At 48.1% G+C, this 24617-nt stretch overlaps 1 protein-coding gene across 4 annotated transcripts in view; it reads left to right on the top strand.

The window, feature by feature from the left end:
- STARD13 (StAR related lipid transfer domain containing 13) overlaps positions 1 to 24617 on the top strand; it is a 264419-nt gene that overhangs the window by 33903 nt on the left and 205899 nt on the right. Inside the window, exon 1 of one of the 4 annotated variants that reach the window (XM_049853065.1) lies at positions 7784 to 11300. The exons of 2 other annotated variants lie outside the window; for them this stretch is intronic. In XM_049853065.1, the coding sequence (XP_049709022.1) occupies positions 11132 to 11300 (169 nt within the window). In that variant the 5' untranslated portion in view covers positions 7784 to 11131. Of the gene's footprint in view, positions 1 to 7783; positions 11301 to 24617 lie in introns of those variants that run through there. One more of the 4 variants, XM_049853066.1, reaches the window with a different exon arrangement.

The following is a 24617-nucleotide window of genomic DNA, read 5'->3' as shown; positions in this document are numbered from 1 at the left end:
CGTGAGTCAGAAGTGTGAGCAGTCATTTGGGGCTCCCTGCAGCCCCAGGGTGCCAGGTGAGGTATCTAGTGTGAGAACTTTGTTAGAAATAGACCGGCTGGTGGTTCAGCTGCGGGTCCTTCTACAAACCCTTCTCCTTGGCCGTGCCCAGTGCTCCTCCTTCCTTTACCAGGGAAGGCTTAGATAGCCTTCCCTGCAGTCCTCGCCTTTCCCGTCCCGTTTACTGGCCGGAACAAACCGGTTGCCATGGAGCGGACTCGGACTCCTGGCGACCGCATGTATGTCAGAGTAGAGCTGTGCTTCATAGGGCTTTCGATGGCTGATTTTTCAGAAATAGATTGCCAGGACTTTCTCCCAAGGCGCCTCTGGGTGGACGAACCTCCAGCCTTTTTGTTGGCAGTTGAGTGCAGTACCTGTTTGCACCACCCAGGGGCTGGTACTTAAATACCAGTACATGCATGATATAATATGTCTTGTGTGAATTTAGATTCTTTTGGGAATCTGGCCCATAGTTATTGTATCATCTATCAACCAAAACTTCTAACAATAATTTATTGAGCCTTACTATGTGCCGGGGGAAACCCTGGTGGCGTAGTGTTTAAGGGCTATGGCTGCTAAACAAAAAGCTGATGGTTTGAATCCACTAGGCACTCTTTGGAAACCCTGTAGGGCAGTTCTACTGTGTCCTGTAGGGTCGCCGTGAGTCAGAATCGGCTGGCCGGCAATGGTTTTTTTTTTTTTGTTTTTTTGAAAATGGTCGTGATTATCTTTTCAGTGTCTTGTCTTCTTTTTTAACTATACATTTTCCACAACATTGTAATTGTAGCCTACACCACTCCATTTGCATCTTACTTTCTCCGTTGACAACAATACACGGATTGACCGGTGGGATGTTGTCAGTGAGTGCTTGCTGAGAAACAAGCCAAGGCCGAGAAGGGCCCTGAGACCCCCAACGCCTGGGAGTAAAGAGGAAATTACAAGTTCATTGTCGATGGAGACCCACATCTGGTATGTTCTGTCCTTCTGTGCAGCGAATCGTTTTGGAGCTTAGTAAGTGTTTTCCTGTGATTGATCAGTGTTGAGTCATCTTGGTGGGGCGCCCCAGGAGAAGGGGGCCACGCCCCGCTACCTGTGCTACGGTTGGTCTGTTTAAACAAGTCTGTGTCGTAAAACACAGTGTGATCATGTAGGTGCTCTCTGAGGTTGGCCAGAGGCCACTGCGTGCTTTGATAAACATCAAGCTCTGAAAAAATAACAGAATGTGACCTCTCAGGAGAGTCTGTGTATATTTACACGTGCGCACACACACACAAACATATTTTCTAACAGAAAAGAACTTTCTAGAAAGGCTGTGCAGACAGGCACAACAGGCAAGCATCTCTCCTTTCTTTCCCTAAGTCAGAGTAGCACCAGGGGAAGGAGCCTTGCAGGGACAGTACCGTGGGTATAGCTTGGGAGGTCTGCTTTGTCTGAGAAAGTAGAATTGTGCCAATTTTGAAAAGATCATGAGGCCAAGTGTCTTAGTTCTGTAGTGCTGATATCCCAGAAATACCACAAGTGAGTTGCTTTAAGGAAGAGAAATTTATTTTCTCACAGTTTAGGAGAGTACAAGTCTGAATTCAGGGTGTGTGGGTAGAGTATTCATTGTAGTTGAGTGGTCGGATCAGAGGATGTGTAAGATACCTCCCAAATCCGAGATGTAAGAACCTTATGCTCAGATGGTCGCAGCCAACACGCATCTGAGCCTGCAACAGGTCAGGTCAGTGCTATCAAGGAGCTGAGTAGTCACAGGAATCAACATGATGGTTGATACTAAACGGTTTCGTATTTGTCACGACAGTGTTTCTGAAGGCAGTAGGCTTCATCTGAGCCTTGTAAGGTGGAAGACTAGGGAATCTCACAGTCCCAGGTTTTGGAAACCTCTCAGGAAGGGGAAAGAATGCTGGTTTGGCTGGATGGATCCAGTCGGCAGTGAGCCCAGAATGGGCTAGACCAGGTTGCTGCCGTGTGAGCTTGGGTTCCTGGGGGCTGGTGTGAGGGCAGAGCACGTTCCCCCTGGAGGATTCTGGGGTGAAGTTAAGCTGAGGGCAGTCGGGAGGGCTGAGAGACAAATAGAGGACATGTGTTACCACCCATGTGTGGCCGGGTCAGACTCCAGATGGGAGGTGGCCTAGAGCTGGAGGGGCTGGTGAAGAATAGGATTTGGTCTACAGCCTTTTCTGCAGGGTCCTCGTTCATGGCTAAGAATCCTAAAATCTCTGGCTTGCCTCACTGATCACTGGGCAAGAAGTGCATGCATAGTGAGAGCCAGGGTGATGCAGTGGTTTAAGTGCTCGGCTGTTAACCGAGAGGCCGGAGGTTTGAACCCACCCAGGGTCTCTGCGGGAGAAAAACCAGGCACTCTGCTCCCGTAAAGATTACAGCCTGTGAAACCCTGCGGGGCAGTTCTGCTCTGTCACATGGGGCCGCTCTAAGTTGGAATCAACTCCAAGGCACCCAGCAGCAACAGTGTACGGAGTCGGGTGTACGTGTTACAAATCACTGAATAGGTGGAAATCCTCAAAACCTGAGCTTCCAGGCCCAAAAGAAAGCTTTGACCTTCACCCCCAACCTATGGGTTCATGTAATTTTGAAAGCAGCCCTCCAGATCAGGCCTGCAATTTTTCTGCCTACCACATGTATCTCAAACATTTTTCTACTTGGCAGAAGGCCTTGGCTTGCTCAGGACAGACTGACAGAGAAGCTGGGATGTGTGTGAAGGAGTAGCTGGATCAGCACACAGACGGAAAGCCCGGTGAGCAGCTCCTGGCTTCTGTAAAAATGCTCTTAGCTTGCTGCCCTGGGTACACGAGATTCCATGGAGTGCTAATCTGGGATCATCTATCAAAAGATTTAAAAAATCTAAATACCCAAAGTTTTGTTTGGAGGGTCAATTTCAGAGCTTGACTATATTTGGAGTGTTTGCACTGGGGAAGAGTGCCCTGGAGATTTAGCCTGGGGATGAACAGAGAGCGAAGGATGAAATCTCCCGCTCTGCGGCAAGGCCGGCAGGCTGCGCTCAGCAGAGCTGCCTCTGCAGCTCTGGGCCCCGGCGGGCAGGGAGGCGCTTCAGTCCCTCGGCCCCGGGTCACCCCTGAAGAGGGCACGTGGCTCTCACTGGGGGAGGCGCTTCAGTCCCTCGGCCCCGGGTCACCCCTGAAGAGGGCACGTGGCTCTCACTGGGGGAGGCGCTTCAGTCCCTCGGCCCCGGGTCACCCCTGAAGAGGGCACGTGGCTCTCACTGGTTAATTAAGGGCTCTGGGCTCTCTGAGCACCCAGATCTCACCCACCCCAGCGTGTTAGCCATTCCATACCCTCATTTCCATGTAGACCTCCAACATCACGTTCACGAGGCCATGGTGGGTCAGTGGTAGAATTCTCACCTTCCACACGGGAGACTTGGGTTCAATTCCCAGCCAGGATGCCTCATGCTCAGCTGTCACCTGTCTGTCAGTGGAGGCTTGCCTGTTGCTATGATGCTGAACAGGTTTCAACGGAGCTTCCAGACTAGGTGGACTAGGAAGAAAGGCCTGGCAATCTACTTCTGAAAATCAGCCAGTGAAAGCCCTGTGGATCCCAGTGATCCGATTTGCAGCCCATCATGGGCATGGCACAGGATTGGGCAGCATTTTATTCCATTGTACATGAGGCTGCCATGAATTGGTGGCCGACTTGACCACAACTAACAACAACAACATATCCAAAAAACCTCAGAAGACAAACTTGTTGCCGTGGAGTCAATCCCAACTCATGGCAACCCTACAAGACAGAGTAGACCTGCCCCATAGGGTTTCCAAGGCTGTAAATCTTTATGGAAGCAGGTCTTTCTCCCATAGAGAACTGCCAACCTTCCGGTTAGCAGCCAAGTGCTTAACCACTGCCCCACCAGGGCCCCTCAACAGCACATCACGTATGGTTAAGTAGGATTAGGGTGATTTTTAGTATATTCTTGCAAAATTTCTCCGCTACCCAATTTCTCCAGCATCCTTTGGAAAGCCTTGGTTTTTCCTTCCCTGTCCTTCATGTGTGGTTTAGTGGAAATCAGCTAAAATATCTTCAGCTTGGAGAGAAACCTGGGTGGTACAGGTGGTTAAGCATTCGACTACTAGCTGCAAGGTTGACAGTTTGAACCCACCCAGCACCGACATGGAAGACAGGCCTGATGATTTTGCTTCCGAAAGGTCACAGCCTTGAAAACCCTCCATAGCTGTTTGACCCTGCACACATGGGGTCGCCACGAGTCGGAACTGACTGGATGGTGACTAATGACAACGGCACTGTGTGACCTGGATGCGCGTCACCTCTGTGAGGCTTCGCTTTCCTTACAGTGTGCTGGGAGAGAGCACAAGTGGGTGAAAGCTGAAAGTGGGGACATTTTCCTCATCTCTATAAAAAAAAAATTTTTTTTTCTATAAATAAATACATATTTTTCTTTTTTTTTTTACTTTAAAAGTAATGTAATTGAAAATTAGACAAGTGGAAAAACCAAACAAAATCAAACCCATTGCTGTCGAGTTGATTCTGACTCATAACAACCCTACAGGACAGAGTAGAGCTGCCCCGTAGGGGTTCCAAGGTAGTGCATGGTTAAAAGCTCAGCTGTTAACCAAAAGGTTGGCACTTCGAATCCATGAGCCGCTCCTTGGAAATCCAATGGGGCAGTTCTGCTCTGTCTTATAGGGTTGCTATGAGTCAGACTTGACTCGACCGCAACGGCCTTTTGTTTTAAATCTTTACGCAAGCAGACTGCCACCAACCTTTTGGTTAGCAGCTGAGCACTTAACCACCGTGCCACTAGAGCCTGTTCCCAAATTCCATGCTCTTTGTTCTCTTCTTTTTCTGTCCCAGTGGAAGGGTGACAACTGCCAGGTGTGTGGCAGGGGAGTCCCCAGCACTGGACTATCAAGATCAAGTCAAAAGCATGTGCAAACAGTGGCTGACGTTACCATCACACTCAGATGCAAGCCAGTGCTAGCTCTGTGACCTTGGGTGTTGTTGTGTGCCCTCTAGTCGATTCCAACTCATAGTGACTGCCCCTCGGGTAATCTTGGCTGTGACCTTTCCCGTTGAGCCGTTGAGCCGCTGGGAGGGTTCAAACTGCCAACCTTTTGGTTAGCAGTGGAGTGTTTAACCATTTTAGCACCAGGGCTCCTTTTGACCTTGGCTAATGGACCATGAAAACTATTTGCCATCAAGTTAACTCTGGCTCATGGCGACCCCACGTGGGTCAGAGTAGAACTGTACTCCTAACTCTGACTCATGGCGACCCTACATGGGTCAGATCAGAACTGTGCTCCACAAGGTTTCAGTGGTTGATTTTTCAAAAGTTGACCACCAAACCTTTCTTCGGAGACATCTCAGGGTGGACTCAAACCTCCAACCTTTCCATCAGCAGCCAAGCACGTTGGTCGTTTGCACCACCCAGGGACTCTATAAGACGGCAGGATAGTGCTAAACTTCTCTGCGTTACCTCTCGCGCTTCTCGCATACCAGGGTTGCTAGACTGCAGATCCCTTTTGCCTTCCACACGGGACGCTGTGAGACAGAAAAGTCTCTGATCAAACCCTAACTACGAACGGAAAGGAGCAGCCTAGTCCAGCGAGTGCCCCCTTTCGTTTTTTCCCTAGGACGTTGACTTCAAAACCTAATGCTTACGTCCTCTTGCAGAGTCCCTGGGAAGAGGCTCGCCTTGGCCACTAGTGAGATTATGTTCTAGTGCTGGGCCTCTTGTGGTTGCTGGGTGCCACTGAGTCACGTTTGACTCATAGCGGCCCCACGTGACAGAGTAGAACTGCCCATAGGGTTTCCTAGGCTGTCATCTTTACAGGAGCAGATTGCCAGGCCTTTCTCCCACGAAGCCGCTAGGTGGGTTGAAACCATCGCCCTTTAGGTTCGCAGCTGAGTGCTTAACAGTTGCGCCACCAAGGCTCCTTAGTGCTAGGCCTAGAGACCGTTATTAACTTGCTCTTTTACATGGAGCCCTGGTGACACAGTGGTTAAGAGCTCTGCTGTTAACCAAAAGGTTGGCAGTTGGAATCCACCAGCCGTTCCTTGGAAACCCTATGGGGCAGTTCTACTCTGTCCTACAGGGTCGCTGTGACAGTGAGGCAGTTATACAGGATGGACAGCTGTGGGGCAGTTCTATGCTGTCCTACAGGGTCACTATAACAGTGGGGCAGTTATACAGGATGGACAGCTATGGGGGAGTTCTACTCTGTCCTACGGGGTCGCTGTGACAGTGGGGCAGTTATACAGGATGGACAGCTTCTCCAATCAGGGCAATATCAGTGAAGAGTTAAGGCCAGCCATAGAGGGTCACAGTCACAAGAACTGAGGTTCTCGTTAAGTCCTGCTAAACTTTTAACTGAGATTTTGTCCTTCACTAGGACCATAAATCTCAGGCCAGACTAGGCTGTAGTCTGAGTCAGCCAAATATAAGAACAACTTGTCCATACGATTGTCTCGGTTATCTAGTGTTGTTGTGACCGAAATACCACAAGTGGGTGGTTTATACAAACAGGAATGTATTTTCTCACAGTTAGGAGGCTAGAAGTCCTCATTCGGGGCACCAGCTCTAGGGAAGGCTTTCTCTCTCTGTCAGCTTTGGAGAAAGGTCCTTGTCTCTTTGGAGCTTCTGCTCCTGGGCAGTCTTCGCGTGGCTCGGCATCTCTCTTCCCCTACCTCTGCTCTGCTCTCATGTTTGATCTCTTATATCTCAAAAGAGATTGACTCAAAATACACCCTATATTAACCCTACCTTATTAACATAACAAAGACAAGCCATTCCAAAATGGGATTATAACTACAGGCATACCAAAAAACCAAACCTGTTGCCGTCAAGTTGGTTCCGATTCATAGCGACCCTATAGGATAGAGTAGAACTGCCCCATAGAGTTTCCAAGGAGCTGCTGGTGGATTCGAACTGCCGACCTTTTGGTTAGCAGCCATAGCTCTTAACCACTATACCACCAGGGTTTCTACCACAGGCATAAAGGTTAGAATTTACAACACATATTTTTGGGGGACCAATTCAATCCATTTCAATCCATAATAGGTTCTTTATCAAAGAACTGTATTCACTCAGCCACAGGCTCAGGATTCATTAACATGTTCTGTGTGGACTTTTCGTCCGTCTTCACATCAAACAATGTTAAAAAGGGAAAATAGAAAAGAAAATCCCAGTGACCACCCCTCCCCCCCACCCCCCACACATAGACAGGGGTCCTCCCCCGCCCCCCCCCCCGCACACAGACAGGGGTCCTCCCCCCTCCCCCCGCCCCGCCCATGGACAGGGGTCCTCCCCCCTCCCCCCCCCCCGCCCCGCACATAGACAGGGGTCCTCCCCCCCCACACACACATAGACAGGGGTCCTCCCCCCTCCCCCCCCGCCCCGCACATAGACAGGGGTCCTCCCCCCCACACACACACATAGACAGGGGTCCTCCCCCCCCACACACACATAGACAGGGGTCCTCCCCCCCCCACACACACATAGACAGGGGTCCTCCCCCCTCCCCCCCGCACATAGACAGGGGTCCCCCCTCCCCCCCGCACATAGACAGGGGTCCCCCCCTCCCCCCGCACATAGACAGGGGTCCTCCCCCTCCCCCCCGCACATAGACAGGGGTCCTCCCTCCCCCCCGCACATAGACAGGGGTCCTCCCCCCCCGCAGATAGACAGGGGTCCTCCCCCCCTCCGCACATAGACAGGGGTCCTCCCCGCCCCCTCCCCGCACATAGACAGGGGTATGGCCGAATCTCATTACAGGCAGGGCCCTCAGCAGGCCCTCCGACTCCCCATCTGCGTATTCCTGGGCACAGACTCTCCTGCAAAGCCCCCGCCCACTTCTGCCTGTCGGAATCCCACCCATGTTTTAAAGCCCTCCCACAAATTTTCTTCGCTGGCGTGGCCCGGTCTGATGGCCCTAGTCACAGATAATAATGCTTACCCAACATGGTGTCTGCACCTTCTATGGGCCGCCCTTCGCGTACCGGTACTAGCTGGCCTGGAGTCGATGCTGACTCACAGCGGCCCTAGGAGTTTCAGCGGGTGGTTTTTCCGAGTAGATCACTAGGACCTTCTTCTGAGGCGCCTCTGGGTGAACTCGAACAGCCAGCCTTGTGGTTAGCAGCTGACTGTGTTAACTGTTTCCATCACCCAGGGACTCTCCTTTAACCTGTTGTTGTTGTTTTGTACCATCGAGTCTCTTCTGATTCATAGCGACCCTACAAGACAGGGTAGAACTGCCCCTTAGGGTTTCCAAGGAGCGACTGGTAGATTTGAACTGCCGACCTTTTGGTTAGCAGCTGAGCTCTTTCTTGTAAGGCCTTGTTTATAAGCTTTCCATAACTTCTCTACTGACTGTTAGCACCTTGCCGGCAGGGCTTGGATATTTATTTTTGCATTTACTACAATGGTTCTTAGCATAATGTTGTCAATGTGATGGGTACTAAATGAGTATTTTGCTTCTTGGCAATTAAAAATTAGGGAAGGGTAGGAATTTGTCTTTTACATTTGTGTAGAAAGATATTCCTTCTAACATAATTGATAACATCAATAGATTGGAAACAACTTCACTGCCCAGCACCAGTGGTTCAGTTAAAAGCTGGAGTCATCATGAAATACGGTATTTGCTGACACCCTTACAAAACATGCTTTAGAAAAAGAATCCCAAACCTGGGTGCCACGTAGCAGCAGAAGTGAATGATGTAGGCTGGATATAAAATGGAGACAATGGAAACGTATTTCGTCTTCCTCTTGTGGAAATGGCCTGGCAGGGCCTTGTGACCTCGTCAGAAGGGGCGGAGTCATCACCTTCAGCAGCCCAAGGTGCTTGCTCTGAAGCGGGGATCAGACATACCTCCACCCTGCGACCTTTTATCAGTTCTGACACCAGCCATCCCTCCCACAGCACTGTCTTCTGCTGGGCTCGATAGGTAACAATTCAGCATCAGCAATTGACTCAGGATATAGCTCTTGGATCAGGACAGCTTCCCCTCAGCTGTGCCCGCAGGCAGGCCTCTCTTGACCCTCAGCCCCTGCCCTTTTCCGGCAGGTGTTACGAAGCTCTTTAGCTCCACCAGTAAGTGCCCGAAGGTACCCCACGCTGCCAACAAACCTCCTGCCCAGAGACAATCAGCTCTCTGGCTCCGTGAATCGGCACACCCATTATAGCCACCTCACTCTGTGGGCCAGTAAGCCCACCATGCCATCTCAGGCTGGTCTCCTGCTTCTCCCTTCGAGGGTTCTGTGCATCTTATTTGCATTGTTAGCAAGCTGTCCAATCCCCTTGGTGGGCCACAAACACTGTATTTGCATAGTGTCACCCAATCATTTGGAAACCCTGGTGGCATAGTGTTTAAGAGTTTGGCTGCTAATCAAAAGGTTGGCAGTTTGAATCCACCAGGTGCTCCTTGGAAACCCTCTAGGGCTGCAATGAATTGGAATCAACTCGATGGCAACGGGCTTGGCTTGATTTTGATTTACCCAGTCATTTGGTGGGAGTTATCAGACCATGCATGGCAAAAAGGGCCACATTAAGTAATTCACCGGACTGCACCTCTTAACTATGTCATTAAAAGACAGTACAAGTGAAATAAAAAATTTGTTGTTGTTGGGTGCTGTCAAGTCGATTCTGACTTATAACAACTCCATGTGACAGAGTACAACTGCCCTGTAGAGTTTCCTAGGCTGTAATCTTTATGGGAACAGATCACCAAGTCTTTCTCCCAAGGATCCACTGCATGGCCTTGAACCGCTGACCTTTCAGTTATCAGAGGATTCCTATTTCATCTCAGGTGGAGGACGGTAGGGAGCAGTGGAAACTGCAGTTAACAGTCTCTCAGGATCAGCTCTCTCTCAGGTCCAGGAAGTAGAATACCGTGGAAGGCAGTCAGATCTGTTTATCATCACTTTATCACTTCACAACCATCGCTTTACAATTTTTAGTGGCAAAAAAAAAAGAAAAATGTTTGTAATCCTTAAGTGTAAAAAGCAGCCTATGCGGCAGTACATACAGTATGATATTGAACCAGATAATAACCGTGTGTGTTTGAGTGTGTGTGCGTCCCAATACAGTGACACCTGTGAGAGCCAGAACTCAACCAGACCACCTTCTTTCTCCAGGCCTCGCAAATTTTCCGCCTTTGGCAGGGGCAGTCTTACCACTTTAATATTACCGCTAGCGGAAAATACTTGCATTTCCCTTCTGACAGATTTCCTTCTTACACAGGTTCCAGCTTTCAGAAGTTTTACTGTATATGCATAGGGAAGAAAATCTGGAAGGAAATAAATAAAAATGTGGTTTTATGTAAAAAAAAAAAAAAAATTCTTTTTCGTTAAAAACAAAATTGGCGAAGTGGAAAACTTAAAGGGGAATGGACACTTAATAAATAACACTTCGGAAGTTTGCCTGAGTGTTGTCTGTAAGAGCCCTCCGGTTCCATCCTGGGAGAGCCTCGGCTCTCTGTGCTGTTTACCCTGGGTGCTAAAGCACTTCATGTTTATTTTTTGTTGGAAAGGCTTTGTTTGATCTAGTGCTTTTCCATGCAGGGTGGCAGTTGGCATTCAGCTACTTATGCTTGTTTGAAGTAGATTCTTACTTAAGACATGGATCACATCCGTCTTACCTGGCTGCAGCAGCCTTGTGGAAAGCCAGAGGACTTTCTGGAACTTGTGCAGCCCAAGAGTTCCTCCACCCAGGGTTTATTTTCCTCTGAGCGTCTTTTCTCTCGCCTCTCTCAGGGTGCTTGCTGGGTGCTTACTCAGCTCTGAGGCATGCCATTGATATTTGCATTTGCTCTCAGCTTTGTGTGGGGGTTGTAGCTGCCTGGGCTGCTGCCTCTGTGGGTTCAGGCAGACGACTGTGGATGTTCCTACTTTGTTCCCTGCCTCCGATTGGTCCCTGAGGTCACATGAGGGCCCGGGGGCTGGAATTCTGAGTTGTGGCTTTGGCACTCCTTTTTCTTTTTTAAAAATCGCTCTGTCTGTTGAGCTCTCCTGGGCTTGGTGCCTTACTCTTTGACTGAGACTGGAGACGACAAAACAGCCACCAGCAGGCAGACCGAGGTGACACTTGGACAGCCAGCCGGGATGTTCAGTCAGGTGCCCAGGACCCCAGCTTCAGGCTGCTACTACCTAAATGCCATGTCACCTGAGGGCCAGGAGATGTACTTGCGATTTGATCAGACTGCAAGACGCTCCTCGTACAGGGTCAGCCGGATCCTAGCACGCCATCAGCTAGTGACAAAAATCCAGCAAGGTGAGTTGCCCGAAATGAAAACGGCAGAAGGCTGTTTGTTGCTGATTCTGATTCCTCTTGGTTCGATTTCATGCTAACCCAGTTTTTTGTTTTTTTTTTTTAATTATCGTCTTCACTTTACAACAGATGGATTTCTGTGCCACACTGCGCATAGCTTTGAAAAGTAACTTCAGGCTCAAGTTTTAAGCAAACGGTGACAGCGTTTCACTGCCACGTGACCTGACATAAAGTGCACAGAAAAGTCCACAGCAGGCAACAGTGAGCTGTGAATTTCCAGGACACGTGTGTGTGTGTGTGTGTGTGTGTGTATGTGTGTGTCTGTACAGCAAGCCAGAAGGATTGACTTAGCGTATATTACAGGAGCTTTTTGGCAGGTTCCTCACTCTCTGTGACATTTAAAACATGGACATTAGAGGATTTAACTAGGGGAGAAGGGAAGGAAACCAAGCCCCTACCCTGCCCAGTTAGTTCGAACACTGTCAGTGAAGGCAACAAAAAGGGAAAAGTGACAGTTAAGATCACTGGAAGCCCGAGAGTATCCCAGCAGCCCAGTGTAGGGAATCATGTGTGGTATCGCACAGCCTTGTAGGGGGACGCCTGGCAGGCTGGTGAAAAATGATTTTACCGGGCAAAGGTTTCCCAGAAGGCTGGCTTAAGTGGAGGCAGCAAAAATCCCAGTTGTGTTCCGAGGCCCATCAGGCTGACAGCCAGAATCTCAGTCTTTGCCCACTGGTGTGTTTCTGTCCGTAGTTGCCACTGCTTTGTTGATACAGTTTTTCTGGTGAAGGATACAAGTGTCTGCTAATCTCAAAAAAATCCTGTGACCTGTGCCCAGAAGCACTGGCTTCATAAAGCAGAAGGGAAAGGTGATATTACCTACGAGTAACCAGGTATGGTTGGTGGGTTGGTTGGTTTGTTTTTAACTCTCAGCCCCAAAAAGCCTGGAAATCACTAAAATTTATCATTCTCAAAAAAAAAAAAGTTTAAACCGTGCTTCTTATCTTAGGATAGATCGAAGGAAGTAGAAAGTTGAACATTCTTAAGAAACCCGTAACCGGTGCCCATTTAAAAGACACACATATTCACAGATAGACAGCCAGTTAGCCACCACCCCCCTTCCGGACTAAAAAACATAATAACTGAATTACTATATCGGTGATAAGTTTCCCAGAGATTTCTAGAGCCATTACAAAAATATAGTTTCCACTGAAATGAACGAGTTTGGGGTGATTACTGAATTTTAGAGGGGAAGTTGGGGTTTGTAATCGCTGAGATCTTTTTGTATTCTATCGAAAAGGAACAATATGTAGTCTAGTGAGCAAGGTTTGATGAGATTGTTTCCTTGGAAATTAGGGTTTGTTTGCAGAGGCTCCGGAACCGGTGATATGTGAAGGATGCTAGTCCTGCATACCAACCTGATTTCAGGAAGGATATTATGTCATTCCATAAACTCTGTGTGCGAGCCTGGATTGAATAGAAACAAAAGTCATCATTTCCCTGTGGCTTGATTTAAAAATAAATTTGGCTGAGAGTAAAAACCAGCTCTATGTAAGGTTTACACGGTGGTGCTTCTTTTACTATTATGGATGTTGTTGCTGTTGGGTGTCGTCGAGTCAATTCCGACTCATAGCGACCCGATGTGACAGAATAGAACTGCCCCATAGGGTTTACAAGGCTGTAATCTCTTTATGGAAGCCAACTGCCAGATCTTTCTCCCGAGGAGTGGCTGGTGGGCTCAAACTGATGATCTTTTGATTAGCAACCGAGTACTTAACCATTGCGCCACTAGGGCTGCTTACCATTGTGGATGCAGGGGCATAGTAAATGTTTGGTGACGATCTATAATCTATGGTTGGGAGCATTTCCTCCACATGCATATAGAGAGGATTATGTTAGAAATACTGCGTAAAACTGCTTCAAAATAAGGAGACCTGGTGGTGCGACAGTCAAGCACTCAGCAGCTAACTGAAAGGTTGGCAGTTCAAATCCACCCAGTGGCTCTGCTGGAAAAAGGCCTGGCGAGCTGCTCCTGTAAAGATCACTGCCTAGAAAACCCTACTGGGCAGTTCTACTCTGTCACGTGGGGTCGCTGTGACTGGGGATTGACGGGGCACCCAGCAGCCACAAGTTTGAAATTGCTTTGCACACCTCCTTAGGTGCGTTCACAGTAATTGATATCATTAAAGAAATAACTGTTCTTTTTTTTCCCTATTTAAGATTTGATGTTATGAATGCATACATTATCTCAGAAGCACCCTCTTCTGTAGACACGCGCGTTCTCTGGGTCAGTGTCATTCCAATTACTTAGAGAGTTTGAGGAGTCTCAACTACTTTTTTCTTTTTGTAATCGTGAGATGGTGGACTGTTTGGGACGATGAATGCCTGAAAATGAAAGTGACAATTAAGACCATTAGGGAAGAGAACTTCAGCCGTCCAGTGATGGGAAACCTTTATCTGTTGATGTCACGCAGCCTTATAGGAAGACACGTGAGAACGCAGATGGAAAATGACCATGTGGGCTGGAGGTTTTTAAGAAGATTGGTTTAAGGTAACAGTGGAGGGTTTTGGCTGAGCATTCACTACGTGTGCTGAGAGCTTTACATGTATTTTATCTGCCAAAAAATTCCTTGTAGTTAAGCGTTACTGTTATAACCATTTTAAAGGTGACAAAACCGAGGCACATTGGAGTTAAAGTAGCTTGTCCAAGGTATTGTTTTCTCGTTTTTATGATGAGTGCTGAAGTACTGAACCTAAGATTAGTTTTTCGAATTAGATAATATGCCAAAGACCTTCCCGTCTTTGATGTCCAGCAAAGAGCTGCGTTACAGAATCAGAAATTCACGCTGAGGTTCTCAGTCAGCTGTTATCTCTCCGGGAAGCCAAGGGGCATGTGTGTTAGTTTTCCTGAACAGGTAGCCCCTAATAGTGTGTGGTGCCAACTGATTTTACTAATGAATGGTCTGTAACCAAACTCCAAACCAAACCTGTTGCCACAAATCAGTTCTGGCTGATAGCAATTCTGTAGGAGAGAGTAGAGCTGCTCTGCAGGGTTTCCTAGGCTGTAATCCTTATGCAAGGAGCCCTGGTGGCACAGTGGTTAAAGCATTCAGCTGTTAACTGAAAGGTCGGCAGTTCATATCCACAAGCTGCTGTGCAGGAGAAAGATGTGGAAATTTGCTCCGGTAAAGAGCACAGCCTAGAAAGCTCTACGGGCAGTTCTACCTTGTCCTATAGGGTTGCTATGCGTCAGAATCGACCCCACAGCAATGGGCTTGGGTTTTTGTTCTGTTTTGGAATCTTCACGGAGGCTCAGCGCCACATCTTTCTTCTGTGAAACAGTTGGTGGGTTCCAACCACAAACCTTATGGTTAGCAGCCTAGTGCTTAACCACTGTGCCACCAGGACTCCTTAACGCTCTATAATCATGCATTAAAGTCTGTCAAGTGCGTATTACATGAATTCCACTAAGTTTTGTAGTTCACATAGCAGTGTCTTGAAATGACAGCTACGTCAGTAAAATTATTGGCATGACTCTGCTTTAGATGCTTCAAGGAAAACTTAGCATTATATTAGTGTAATTTGGGGGGTAATTACAGTCACCATCTCTCAGGGCTCTTGGGAACAGTGCAAATGAGAGCGAGTTGCTCAGCACTGACCTCATTACAGTGAGATAATGGTTGGATGGTATGGGCGTGATTCAACAGCAGATACACTCACAGGGAGGAAAAATAAGGAGGAGAAATAAAGACATCTTTGATGATACATAGGATTAGAATCAGTTACCCAAACCCAGGATGAATCTAAGCTTGCTCATCTAGGGTGCACTCCAAAATACACAAGGCATCCTTTTCTCCTGCCTGCTCTCTGCTTCTCGAGTGCTAAGGCCAGTCAGAAAGGAGGAGCTGTTTAAAATGGAGGGTCTTGTTTTGCGGAGTTCAAGTTTATCGCCAGTCATACTGCCCATAATCCCCACCCTGCATTCTTTGCTTGAATCAATAGGGAAATTGTTGTTGGGAGAGAGAATGGAATAATAACGGTCCTTATTTCCTCCCGGGCAGGCACTTGGGACTGGGTCAGGGAGAGGGTGCTGAGGAGGTAGAGAGAACCATGGTAGGCCAAGGGAGGGGAGATTCCACTTTTATAACACTATTTCATGGTTATGACTTACTGAAGGAGCTTTGGTGGCACAATGGTTAAACACTCAGTTGTTAAACTAAAAGGTTAATGGTTTGAACCCACCAGCAGCTCCACAAGAGAAAGACGTGGGGATCTGCTCCTGTAAAGATTACAGCCTAGGAAACCCTGTGGGGCAGTTCTACTCTCACGTGGGGCCGTCGGAATCGGAACCGGCTTGATGGCAGCCAACGAGAACATGACTTGTTAGTTTGTTCTGTAAACCTTCATCTAAAGTAAAAAAAGAGAACATTACTTATTGGCTACAGGTGCTTTGAATACCATGTACATGACAGAACAACCAAAATGGAAATAACAAGAATGCTGATATATTGTGGAGTGTAACCAATGTTGCTCAACAAAGTGTGTAGAAATTATTGAGTGAGAACCTAAACTTCCTGTGCAAGTTTTCACCAAAAATGCAATAAAATATATTTTTAAAAAAGACCATGTACAAAGGCCAAGTCATGGAAGCTCCAGAGACACATCCAGATGCCCTGAGGGACCGAATTGCTGGGCTGAAGGCTATGGGACCGTGGTCTCAGGAAACATCTAGCTCAATTGGCATAAGATAGTTTATAAAGAAAATATTCTACATTCTACTTTGGTGACTAGCGTCTGGGGAATTAAAAGCTTGTGAGCGGCCATCTAAGATACTCCTCTGGTCTCATTCCTTCGAGAACGAGGGAGAATGAAGAAAACTAAAGATACAAGGGAAAGATTAGTCCAAAGGACTAATGGACCACATCTACCACTGCCTCGACCACACTGAGTCCAGCACAACTAGATGGTGCCTGGCTACCACCACTGACTGCTCTGAGAGACATCACAATAGTGGGTCCTGGGCAGAGCTGGAGAAAATGTAGATCAAAATTCTAACTAAAAAAAAAGACCAGACTTACTGGTCTGACAGAGACTGGAGAAACCCCGAGAGTATGGCCCCAGGACACCCTTTTAGCTCAGTAATGAAGTCACTCCTGAGGTTCACCCTTCAGCCAAGGGTTAGACAGGCCCGTAAAACAAAACGAGACTAAGTGGGCACACCAGCCCAGGGCCAAGGACCAGAAGGCAGGAGGGGACAGGAAAGCTGGTAACAGGGAACCCAAGGTCGAGAAAGGAGAATGTTGACATGTCGTGGGGTTGGCAACCAATGTCACAAAACAGTACGTGTACTAACTGTTTAATTAGAAGCGACTTCTGTAAACCTTCATCTAAAATACAATTTAAAAAAAGATAATGTACATATACACATGCTATTTGGAAAATCCAGATCTGTGCAAATATATGAATGTGATTGCTTGCTTTGTGAAAGGATTCACTATGCTATTAAACCTTTTTTTTATTTTAAATGCTTAAAAACAGCATGCTGTAGACCGGATTGCGGTAAACACATGGATCCAGGAGAAAAGGTGCCCAGGGACCCAAACCCTTTGTAGACACCCCTTCACTCTCACTGTGGCCAGTTTTAGAGCTTCCCTGGGCCCTCATTTCTTGATTAGAAAAGGAAGAGTTGGACTATGATTGCTAAGGCTTGTTCTGGTTCTCTTGTTACTGTTGTTGCGTGCTGTCGAGTTGACCCCAGCTCGTGGCAGCCCCATGTGACAGAGTAGAACTGTCCCAGAGGGTTTCTTAGGCTGTAATCTTTACAAGAGCAGATTGCCAGGTCTTTCTTCTGTGAAGCCTCTGAGCGGGTTCCAACTGCCAACCTTTTGGTTAGCAGCTGAGTGCTTAACCACTGCACTACCAGGGCTTCCTACTCTAGTTCTCAAGTTCTCTAATTCTCTCTGTAGCTCAGTCAGTCACTCTTTGCACTAGAGTGTGGGAAGGCAGGAGAACTTAAACCTAAACTAATGCAAGCTGGAAAGAAAACAGCAGCTTGATAATGTAAATAATGGCTTATACTTCTTCTGCAACTTGTCAAGGAAACGGTAATGTGGAAATCAGATTTTAGCTCTACCTCTGTATCTGGGCCACGTCATAATGTCTCTGCGCCTTCTTTTCTTCTCCAATAAAAATAAAGGGTTTGTTTTAAATCACCCCTGCAGTCCCCATCATCTCTCAGCCTCTGGGATCCTGTGATCACAGTCTGACCTAGAGAGAGGGAGAGTTCTTACGTTTTCCTTGCTGTGTGAGTCAGCATATACCTGGTCCTGCTTCATGACACCTGTCTAAGGCTTATTACCCACTTCACAGGAGCATTAGGAGGTCTGGGCTTGGGGACTATTTCAATGTGCAAGGCAGTGGTGGTTCCATAGTAGAATTCTTGCCTTCCATGTGGGAGACCTGGGTTCCATTCCCGGCCGGTGCACCACGTGCACAGCCACCACCCACCTGTCAGCGGAGGTTTATGTGTTGCTGTGATGCTGAACAGGTTTCAGCGGAGCTGGCAGACTAAGGCAGACTGGGAAGAAAGGCCTGGCGATCGACTTCTGAAAATCAGCCAGCGAAAACCCTGTGGACAACAATGCTCCAATCCACAGTGTATCATGGGGATGGCGCAGGACCGGGCAGTATTTTGTTCTGTCGTGCATGGGGTCGTCATGAGACAGGGAGCAACTATGACAGCTACCAACAACAACATAATCTATAATTCAAAAGAACTTGTAGCAGGCTTGCTTTCTCAGGAGACCAGGGCTGTGAAGCAGAGTGATGGGATGCCTGGCCTGTTACAAGGACTGGGAGCCTAGGGGATGCCCATGTATGCGCGCACCTATGCTTGATGGAAGATGTAAAATGTAGTCACTTTCACTACTAAACCAAAAAAAAAACAAAAAACAAAAAACATTGCCGTCATGTCGATTCCGACTCATAGGGACCCTATAAGACAGAGTAGAGCTGACCCACAGGGCTTCCAAGGAGCAGCTGGTGGATTTGAACTGCGGACCTTTTGGTTAGCAGCTGTAGTTCTTAACCACTGCGGCACCAGGGTTTACTACTAAGGGAGGTAGTGAAGGTCACATTTGCCTTTTCATTGGCTCTGTCTGCTTTTTTTTGTTTTTGACTATTTTTGAATATAGATCGCATCTGCAGGAATGTCACTAGAGTGGAATAAACTGCCTTTTTTATGTTCACAGGAGCCCTGGTGGCACAATGGTTAAAGTGCTTGGCTGCTAACCAAAAGGTCAGTAGTTCGAACCCACCAGCCACTTCTAGGGAGAAAAACGTGGCAGTCTGCTTCCATAAAGATTCCAGCCTTGAAAACCCTATGGGGCAGTTCTACTCTGCCCTACAGGGTCTCTCTGAGTCAGAACACACTGCACAGCCCCGGGTACGGTGTGGGTATGGTATGTTCCCAGAGAATGAAGTGAGCACTTGTGATGTCTGCGCCCTCTTTGCTCCATCAAATGGCATCTTGGGAATTTGCCCAACCTCAGTGGTGAGCGCTGCCCTCCACCAGCATAGGGGACCACCGCTCAGTTGCCATCAGCCTGGAGTAAACAGCCCTTTGTCCTTTTGGAATTGCCCTCTCCCTGTCTTTAGTATTTCTTACCCCACTGCTTTCAGAAAGGAAGGGTGAAGACACTGGTGGGAAGACGGAAGGAACACAGAAAGCACACTGAGTGCCTCCTTTGTGGGTTGCACAAGTTCTCATGGAAACTAATGAGTGGTGACCATCACAGCTTCCTCTTTCAGGACGCGGGGCTTCTTTCCGTCCACGGCTGCTCAGTGAGGTGGTTGTTGGTGGGTAGTGGTGAATCATTCTTGCCTAATGGTGACCCCATGTATTGCAGAGTAGAACTGTCCCCCAGAGCTCCCTAGGCTGTAATCTCTAAGGGAGCAGATCACCAGGTCTTTTCTCCTGCAGAGCCGCTCGTGGGTTTGAACAGCCAACCTTTCAGTTAGCAGCCAGGTGCTTGATGGTTGTGACACCGGGGCTCTTGCTCACTGTGGGGCCTGTGTAGAAAGGATACTGTTTAACCAAAAGTTGTAGGAAAATCTGCTGAGCTAATTAAGCCAACTAACTTTAGTGTAACATTCAGCAAATTATTACGTAGTGGAAACGGGAACAGTGAAGAGTGAGTACTAGAGGGACATTAGAGAATGAGCCATGGGCTTGTACCATGCAGAGCTCGAGAGTTTAACTCCAGCCAGACTGTGGCTGCAGCTTTGATCAGCTCTGGTCTCACAAACACATATCTCAGATGCAGGCCGTCACCAGGTTCGGGTTTGCTGATACTAGTTAGAGAATCGCCATCAGGGAGATAAGCGGCACACTTCACCAAGGAGAGGGGAAGGCGGAAGTCAGACTCTAGCCCTACTTCTGCCACTCATTAATGAGCGGTCTGGGGCAAGTCGTAATTTCTCTGTGCTATCTTTTTTTCTTCCTTGAAATAAAGGATTTGGATTAAACAATCTCTTGAAGTCTCCATTGTAGTCCTTGGGTGGTGCACACAGTTAATATGTGCAGCTGTTAACTGAAAACTTGGAGGTTTAAGTCCACCCAGAGACACCCGGAAAGAAAGGCCTGGTGATCTACTTAAGAAAGGTCAGCCATCAAAAACCCTACGGAGCACACAGGGTTGCCATGAGTCTGAACTGACTTGAAAGCCAAGTGGTTGGTTCAACTCCCCATCATCTCTAAAATTCTGGGATTCTGTGATCACAAGTATTACCTAAAGAGAGAGACGTTTCTTATTTACATTTTCCTTATTGTGTCATTCAAGGAGCCCTGATGGTGCAATGGTTAAGTGCTTGCCTGCTAAGTGAAAGGTTAGTGGTTCTAAGCGAAATGTTAGTGGTTCAAACTCACCCAGCAGCTTCATGGGAGAAAGATCTGGCAATCTGCTCCCATAAAGATTACAGCCCAGGAAACGCTGTGGGGCAGTTCTACTGTGTCACAGTGAGTCGGAATCGACTTGACAGCAATGGGTTTATGACAGAGCTGAGGCCCTGAGTGAGTTCTAGAAAGGTCTGACGTTGCTGCAGCTAATTCAGGATATTCCATTACTGCTGGAAAGTGGAGCTGCCATCCACAGGAAAGAGGCAGGAAACTCTTCAGGAGTCTACAATTCTCCCAGGCTCTGGGTAATGTGGGATAGGGCCTCTCTGAGGTCCAGACCTGGGTGGCTTTGAGTTGATTTCTGACTACATCGTCCAGACATATTTTTGATTACATAAAATCTCTCTCTGTATGACAGAGGAAAGTGAATTGGTGGATTATGTTAATAGTAAAATCTGTTGGGTTCATTGTATAAGCAACTTATCAAGTTTCCCAGGATGTCTACAAATATTTTCTATTTTTCCTCTTGCTGGCAAAGAGATAACATGTTGGCATTGACATTATGAATGATGCTTTTTGAGAGAACCCCACAAACTTTCAACAAGTGACAACAGAATGCATAAGGAATTAGCCTAAAAGGAGCCCTGGTGGTACAGTGGTCAAACGCTTGGCTGCTGACTGAAATGTCAGCGGTTCAAACCCACCAGCTGCTCTGAGGGAGAGAGATGTGGCAGTCTGCTTCCTTAAAGCCTTACAGCCTTGGAAACCCCATGGGGCAATTCCACTCTTTCCTATAGGGTTGCCACGGTCAGAATTGACTCAACGGCAACAGGTTTGTCTTTTGGTTGGTGTAGCCTAAACCCCTGAGCCGTAAAGCCACATGGGACCATTTTGCAATCACTCTAGAAGGGGGCAGTCGAGGGCAGAGCTGCGAGAGAAAGACCTGGCCGTCTGCTCCTGTGAAGATTACAGCATTTCCTGTGGGGCACCTCTGCCCTGTCACGTGGGGTCACTGTGAGTCGCTGTGACGCAGCTGGGTCGAAGCGAACAACAACGACAACAACAACAGCAGCTCTGCCCTGTCATGTGGGGTCACTGTGAGTCACTATGACATGACCGGGTGGAAGCTGACAGCAACAACAACGACAACAACAACAGCAGTCCTGCCCTGTCACGTGGGGTCACTGTGAGTCGCTGTGACACGACTGGATGGAAGCTGACAACAACAACAACAACAACAGCAGCTTTGTCCTGTCACGTGGGGTCACTGTGAGTCACTGTGATGCAGCTGGATGGAAGCTGACAACAACAACAACAACAACAGCTCTGCCCTGTCACGTGGGGTCACTGGGAGTCGCTGTGATGCAGCTGCATGGAAGCTGACAACAACAACAACAACAACAACAGCTCTGCCCTGTCACGTGGGGTCACTGGGAGTCGCTGTGATGCAGCTGCATGGAAGCTGACAACAACAACAACAACAACAGCTCTGCCCTGTCACGTGGGGTCACTGGGAGTCACTGTGACGCAGCTGCATGGAAGCTGACAACAACAACAACAACAACAACAACAACAACAACAGCAGCTCTGGCCTGTCACGTGGGGTCACTGTGACTCGCTGTGACGCAGCTGGATGGAAGCTGACAACAACAACAACAACAACAATAGCTGCTCTGCCCTGTCACGTGGGGTCACTGGGAGTCACTGTGACTCAGCTGGATGGAAGCTGACAACAACAACAACAACAGCTCTGCCCTGTCACGTCGGGTCACTGGGAGTCGCTGTGATGCAGCTGGATGGAAGCTGACAACAACAACAACAACAACAACAACAACAGCAGCTCTGGCCTGTCACAGGGGGTCACTGTGAGTCGCTGTGACGCAGCTGGATGGAAGGTGACAACAACAACAACAACAGCTCTGCCCTGTCACGCGGGGTCACTGTGACTCGCTGTGATGCAGCTGGATGGAAGCTGACAACAACAACAACAACAACAGCTCTGCCCTGTCACATGGGGTCACTGTGAGTCGCTGTGACGCAGCTGCATGGAAGCTGACAACAACAACAACAACAACAACAGCTCTGCCCTGTCACGTGGGGTCACTGGGAGTCGCTGTGATGCAGCTGCATGGAAGCTGACAACAACAACAACAACAACAGCTCTGCCCTGTCACGTGGGGTCACTGTGAGTCGCTGTGACGCAGCTGGATGGAAGCTGACAACAACAACAACAACAACAGCTCTGCCCTGTCACGTGGGGTCACTGTGAGTCACTGTGATGCAGCTGCATGGAAGCTGACAACAACAACAACAACAACAGCAGCTCTGCCCTGTCACGCGGGGTCACTGTGAGTCACTGTGATGCGGCTGCATGGAAGCTGACAACAACAACAACAACAATTGGTTTTTCTCTTTTTCTCATGACACTTGAAGGCGGCTGTGTGGTGCGGACCGTTTGCCCTGGACTACTGACTTAGTCTGGCAGTGCGGACCCTCTCAGTGGTATCGGGGACGAAGGGCCTGCTGAATGGCTTCCGTAAAGATTACAGCCCAGAAAACGCTGTGGGGAAGTTCTGCTCTGTCACATGGGGTCACTGTGAGCCGAAACTGACTTGACAGAGCCCAACAACAACAACAAACAGGGCAGAATTGGTGTCGAACTGACTGTAGGCATGTACACACTCTTCTTTGAAAAGACATAAATTCCCATTTTTGAGAAGCTTAGGATCTGAAGGAATTTAAATAGGGCCCTTTGGCTAGAAAAAGGAAATCGATAGAAATAAATCCGAAATATCTGGCTAGACTAGACTGTCAAATATTTTCCTTGCAGGTAGCAGAAATCCTGCCAATATTAAAGGTCTGACAGAGACAGAGCTGGCTAAGGTACAGGTCTGTACTCTCTAACGAAACACAAGGGTGAGACAGTGGAGGGGAGAGAGGTGGACTTGTAAAAGAACTTGGCAGTCAAGGTGCCTGACTGACGTCGGAATTTTGAGCTGAAGGAGAAATTGTCCTCATACATTGCAACGCCCCTCTTTCTGGTGGGAAACACTGGGATGTCAGGGAAGAATCTGTGATCAGCGTGCAGTCTCTCTAAGTGACCAGTAACACTGCACGTCCCTTTGTGTCCGCCACATGACACACTGGGAGAAGTACGTGTTGTTGGCTGTGGACCAGTCAGCCCCTGACTCCACGCACAACAGAACGAAACACTACCTGGCCCTGAGCCATTCCCACAATCAGTTGTGTATTGGACTGGTGTGACCCACTGGGCTTCTGCTGTTTGATTTTCAGAAGTAGGTCACCAGGTCTTTGTTCTCTGTGGCACAGGGTTAGAGTGAGTCAGAACTGACTTGATGGCACCCAACAGCAGGAATAATGGCGGCATCCCTGGCCGCTGCAGCCAGTCTGCCGAGGGCGCCTGGAGGAGCTCACGAAGTGAAGGCGTAGACCTGGGCTTTTGTTCTTGCCTTCCTCCCATGACCAGCTGTGTGTTGGACCCTTGGGAGTTGGACCCTTGGGATCCGTTGGGTTTCCATTGGCTGATTTTTGGAAGATCACCAGGCCTTTCTTCCTAGTCTCAGTCTGGAAGCTGCCCTGAAACTTGTTCAGCATCACAGCAACACACAAGCCGGCACTGGCAGACGGGTGGTGGCTAAACACGAGGTGTAGTAGGCGGGAATGGAACCGGGGTCTCTCACGTGGAAGAGGAGAGCTCTACCGTGGAATCATCAATTCCGTCCCTCCCCAAAGCCCAGCGGTAAATTGGTCACGGAGAATAATTATAATAGTGATAAATTACAGGACACACTAATGCTGCGCCGGGACCAAAAGTTTATTTGATGTTATTGTCCAGTTTTATTTGACACATACAAAGAGAGAATGGAAACTGATTTTATGGTGGGCCTATGCTCACCAGCTGAAGAGCCCTGGTAGTACAATGGTTAAGTGCTCAGATGCTAACCCAAATGTCGGCGGTTCAAGCCTACCAGCAACTCCATGGCAGAAAGACCTGGTGACCTGCTGCCTTAAAGACTGCAGCCTAGAAAACCCTCTGAGGGAGTTCTGCTCTCTCTAGGGCCACTGTGAGCCGAAATCACCTTGACAGCGGTGGGTTTTTGCTTACTGGGCACTGTGCTAGTTGCTCTAAAATCGGTATTTTTACCTTATTTAAGACTCAGAACACTTGAAGATGTTACTATCCTCTTTTTTTTTTTTTTTTTTTAGCAGAGCAAGCTGAGAACAGATAATCTCGAGCTGCAGGTAAACGAATGAAATAGAAGTACATTCGAGCAGCATTGTATGAAAGCCACCCCCAGACCGTATGATTCTCTAAACTGCTGAGTTCGTTTTGAGGTTTTTGTTACTTTTATGGAAACTTTCAAGTTTTATAAGTCTTTGTGTACAGAAATTTATATATTAAA

Source organism: Elephas maximus, chromosome 14 (assembly GCF_024166365.1).
Source record: "Elephas maximus indicus isolate mEleMax1 chromosome 14, mEleMax1 primary haplotype, whole genome shotgun sequence".
Classification (NCBI taxonomy): Eukaryota; Metazoa; Chordata; class Mammalia; order Proboscidea; family Elephantidae; genus Elephas; species Elephas maximus.
The sequence above is the reverse complement of the archived record's forward strand: the minus strand, read 5'-3'. Positions and strand labels throughout refer to the sequence as shown.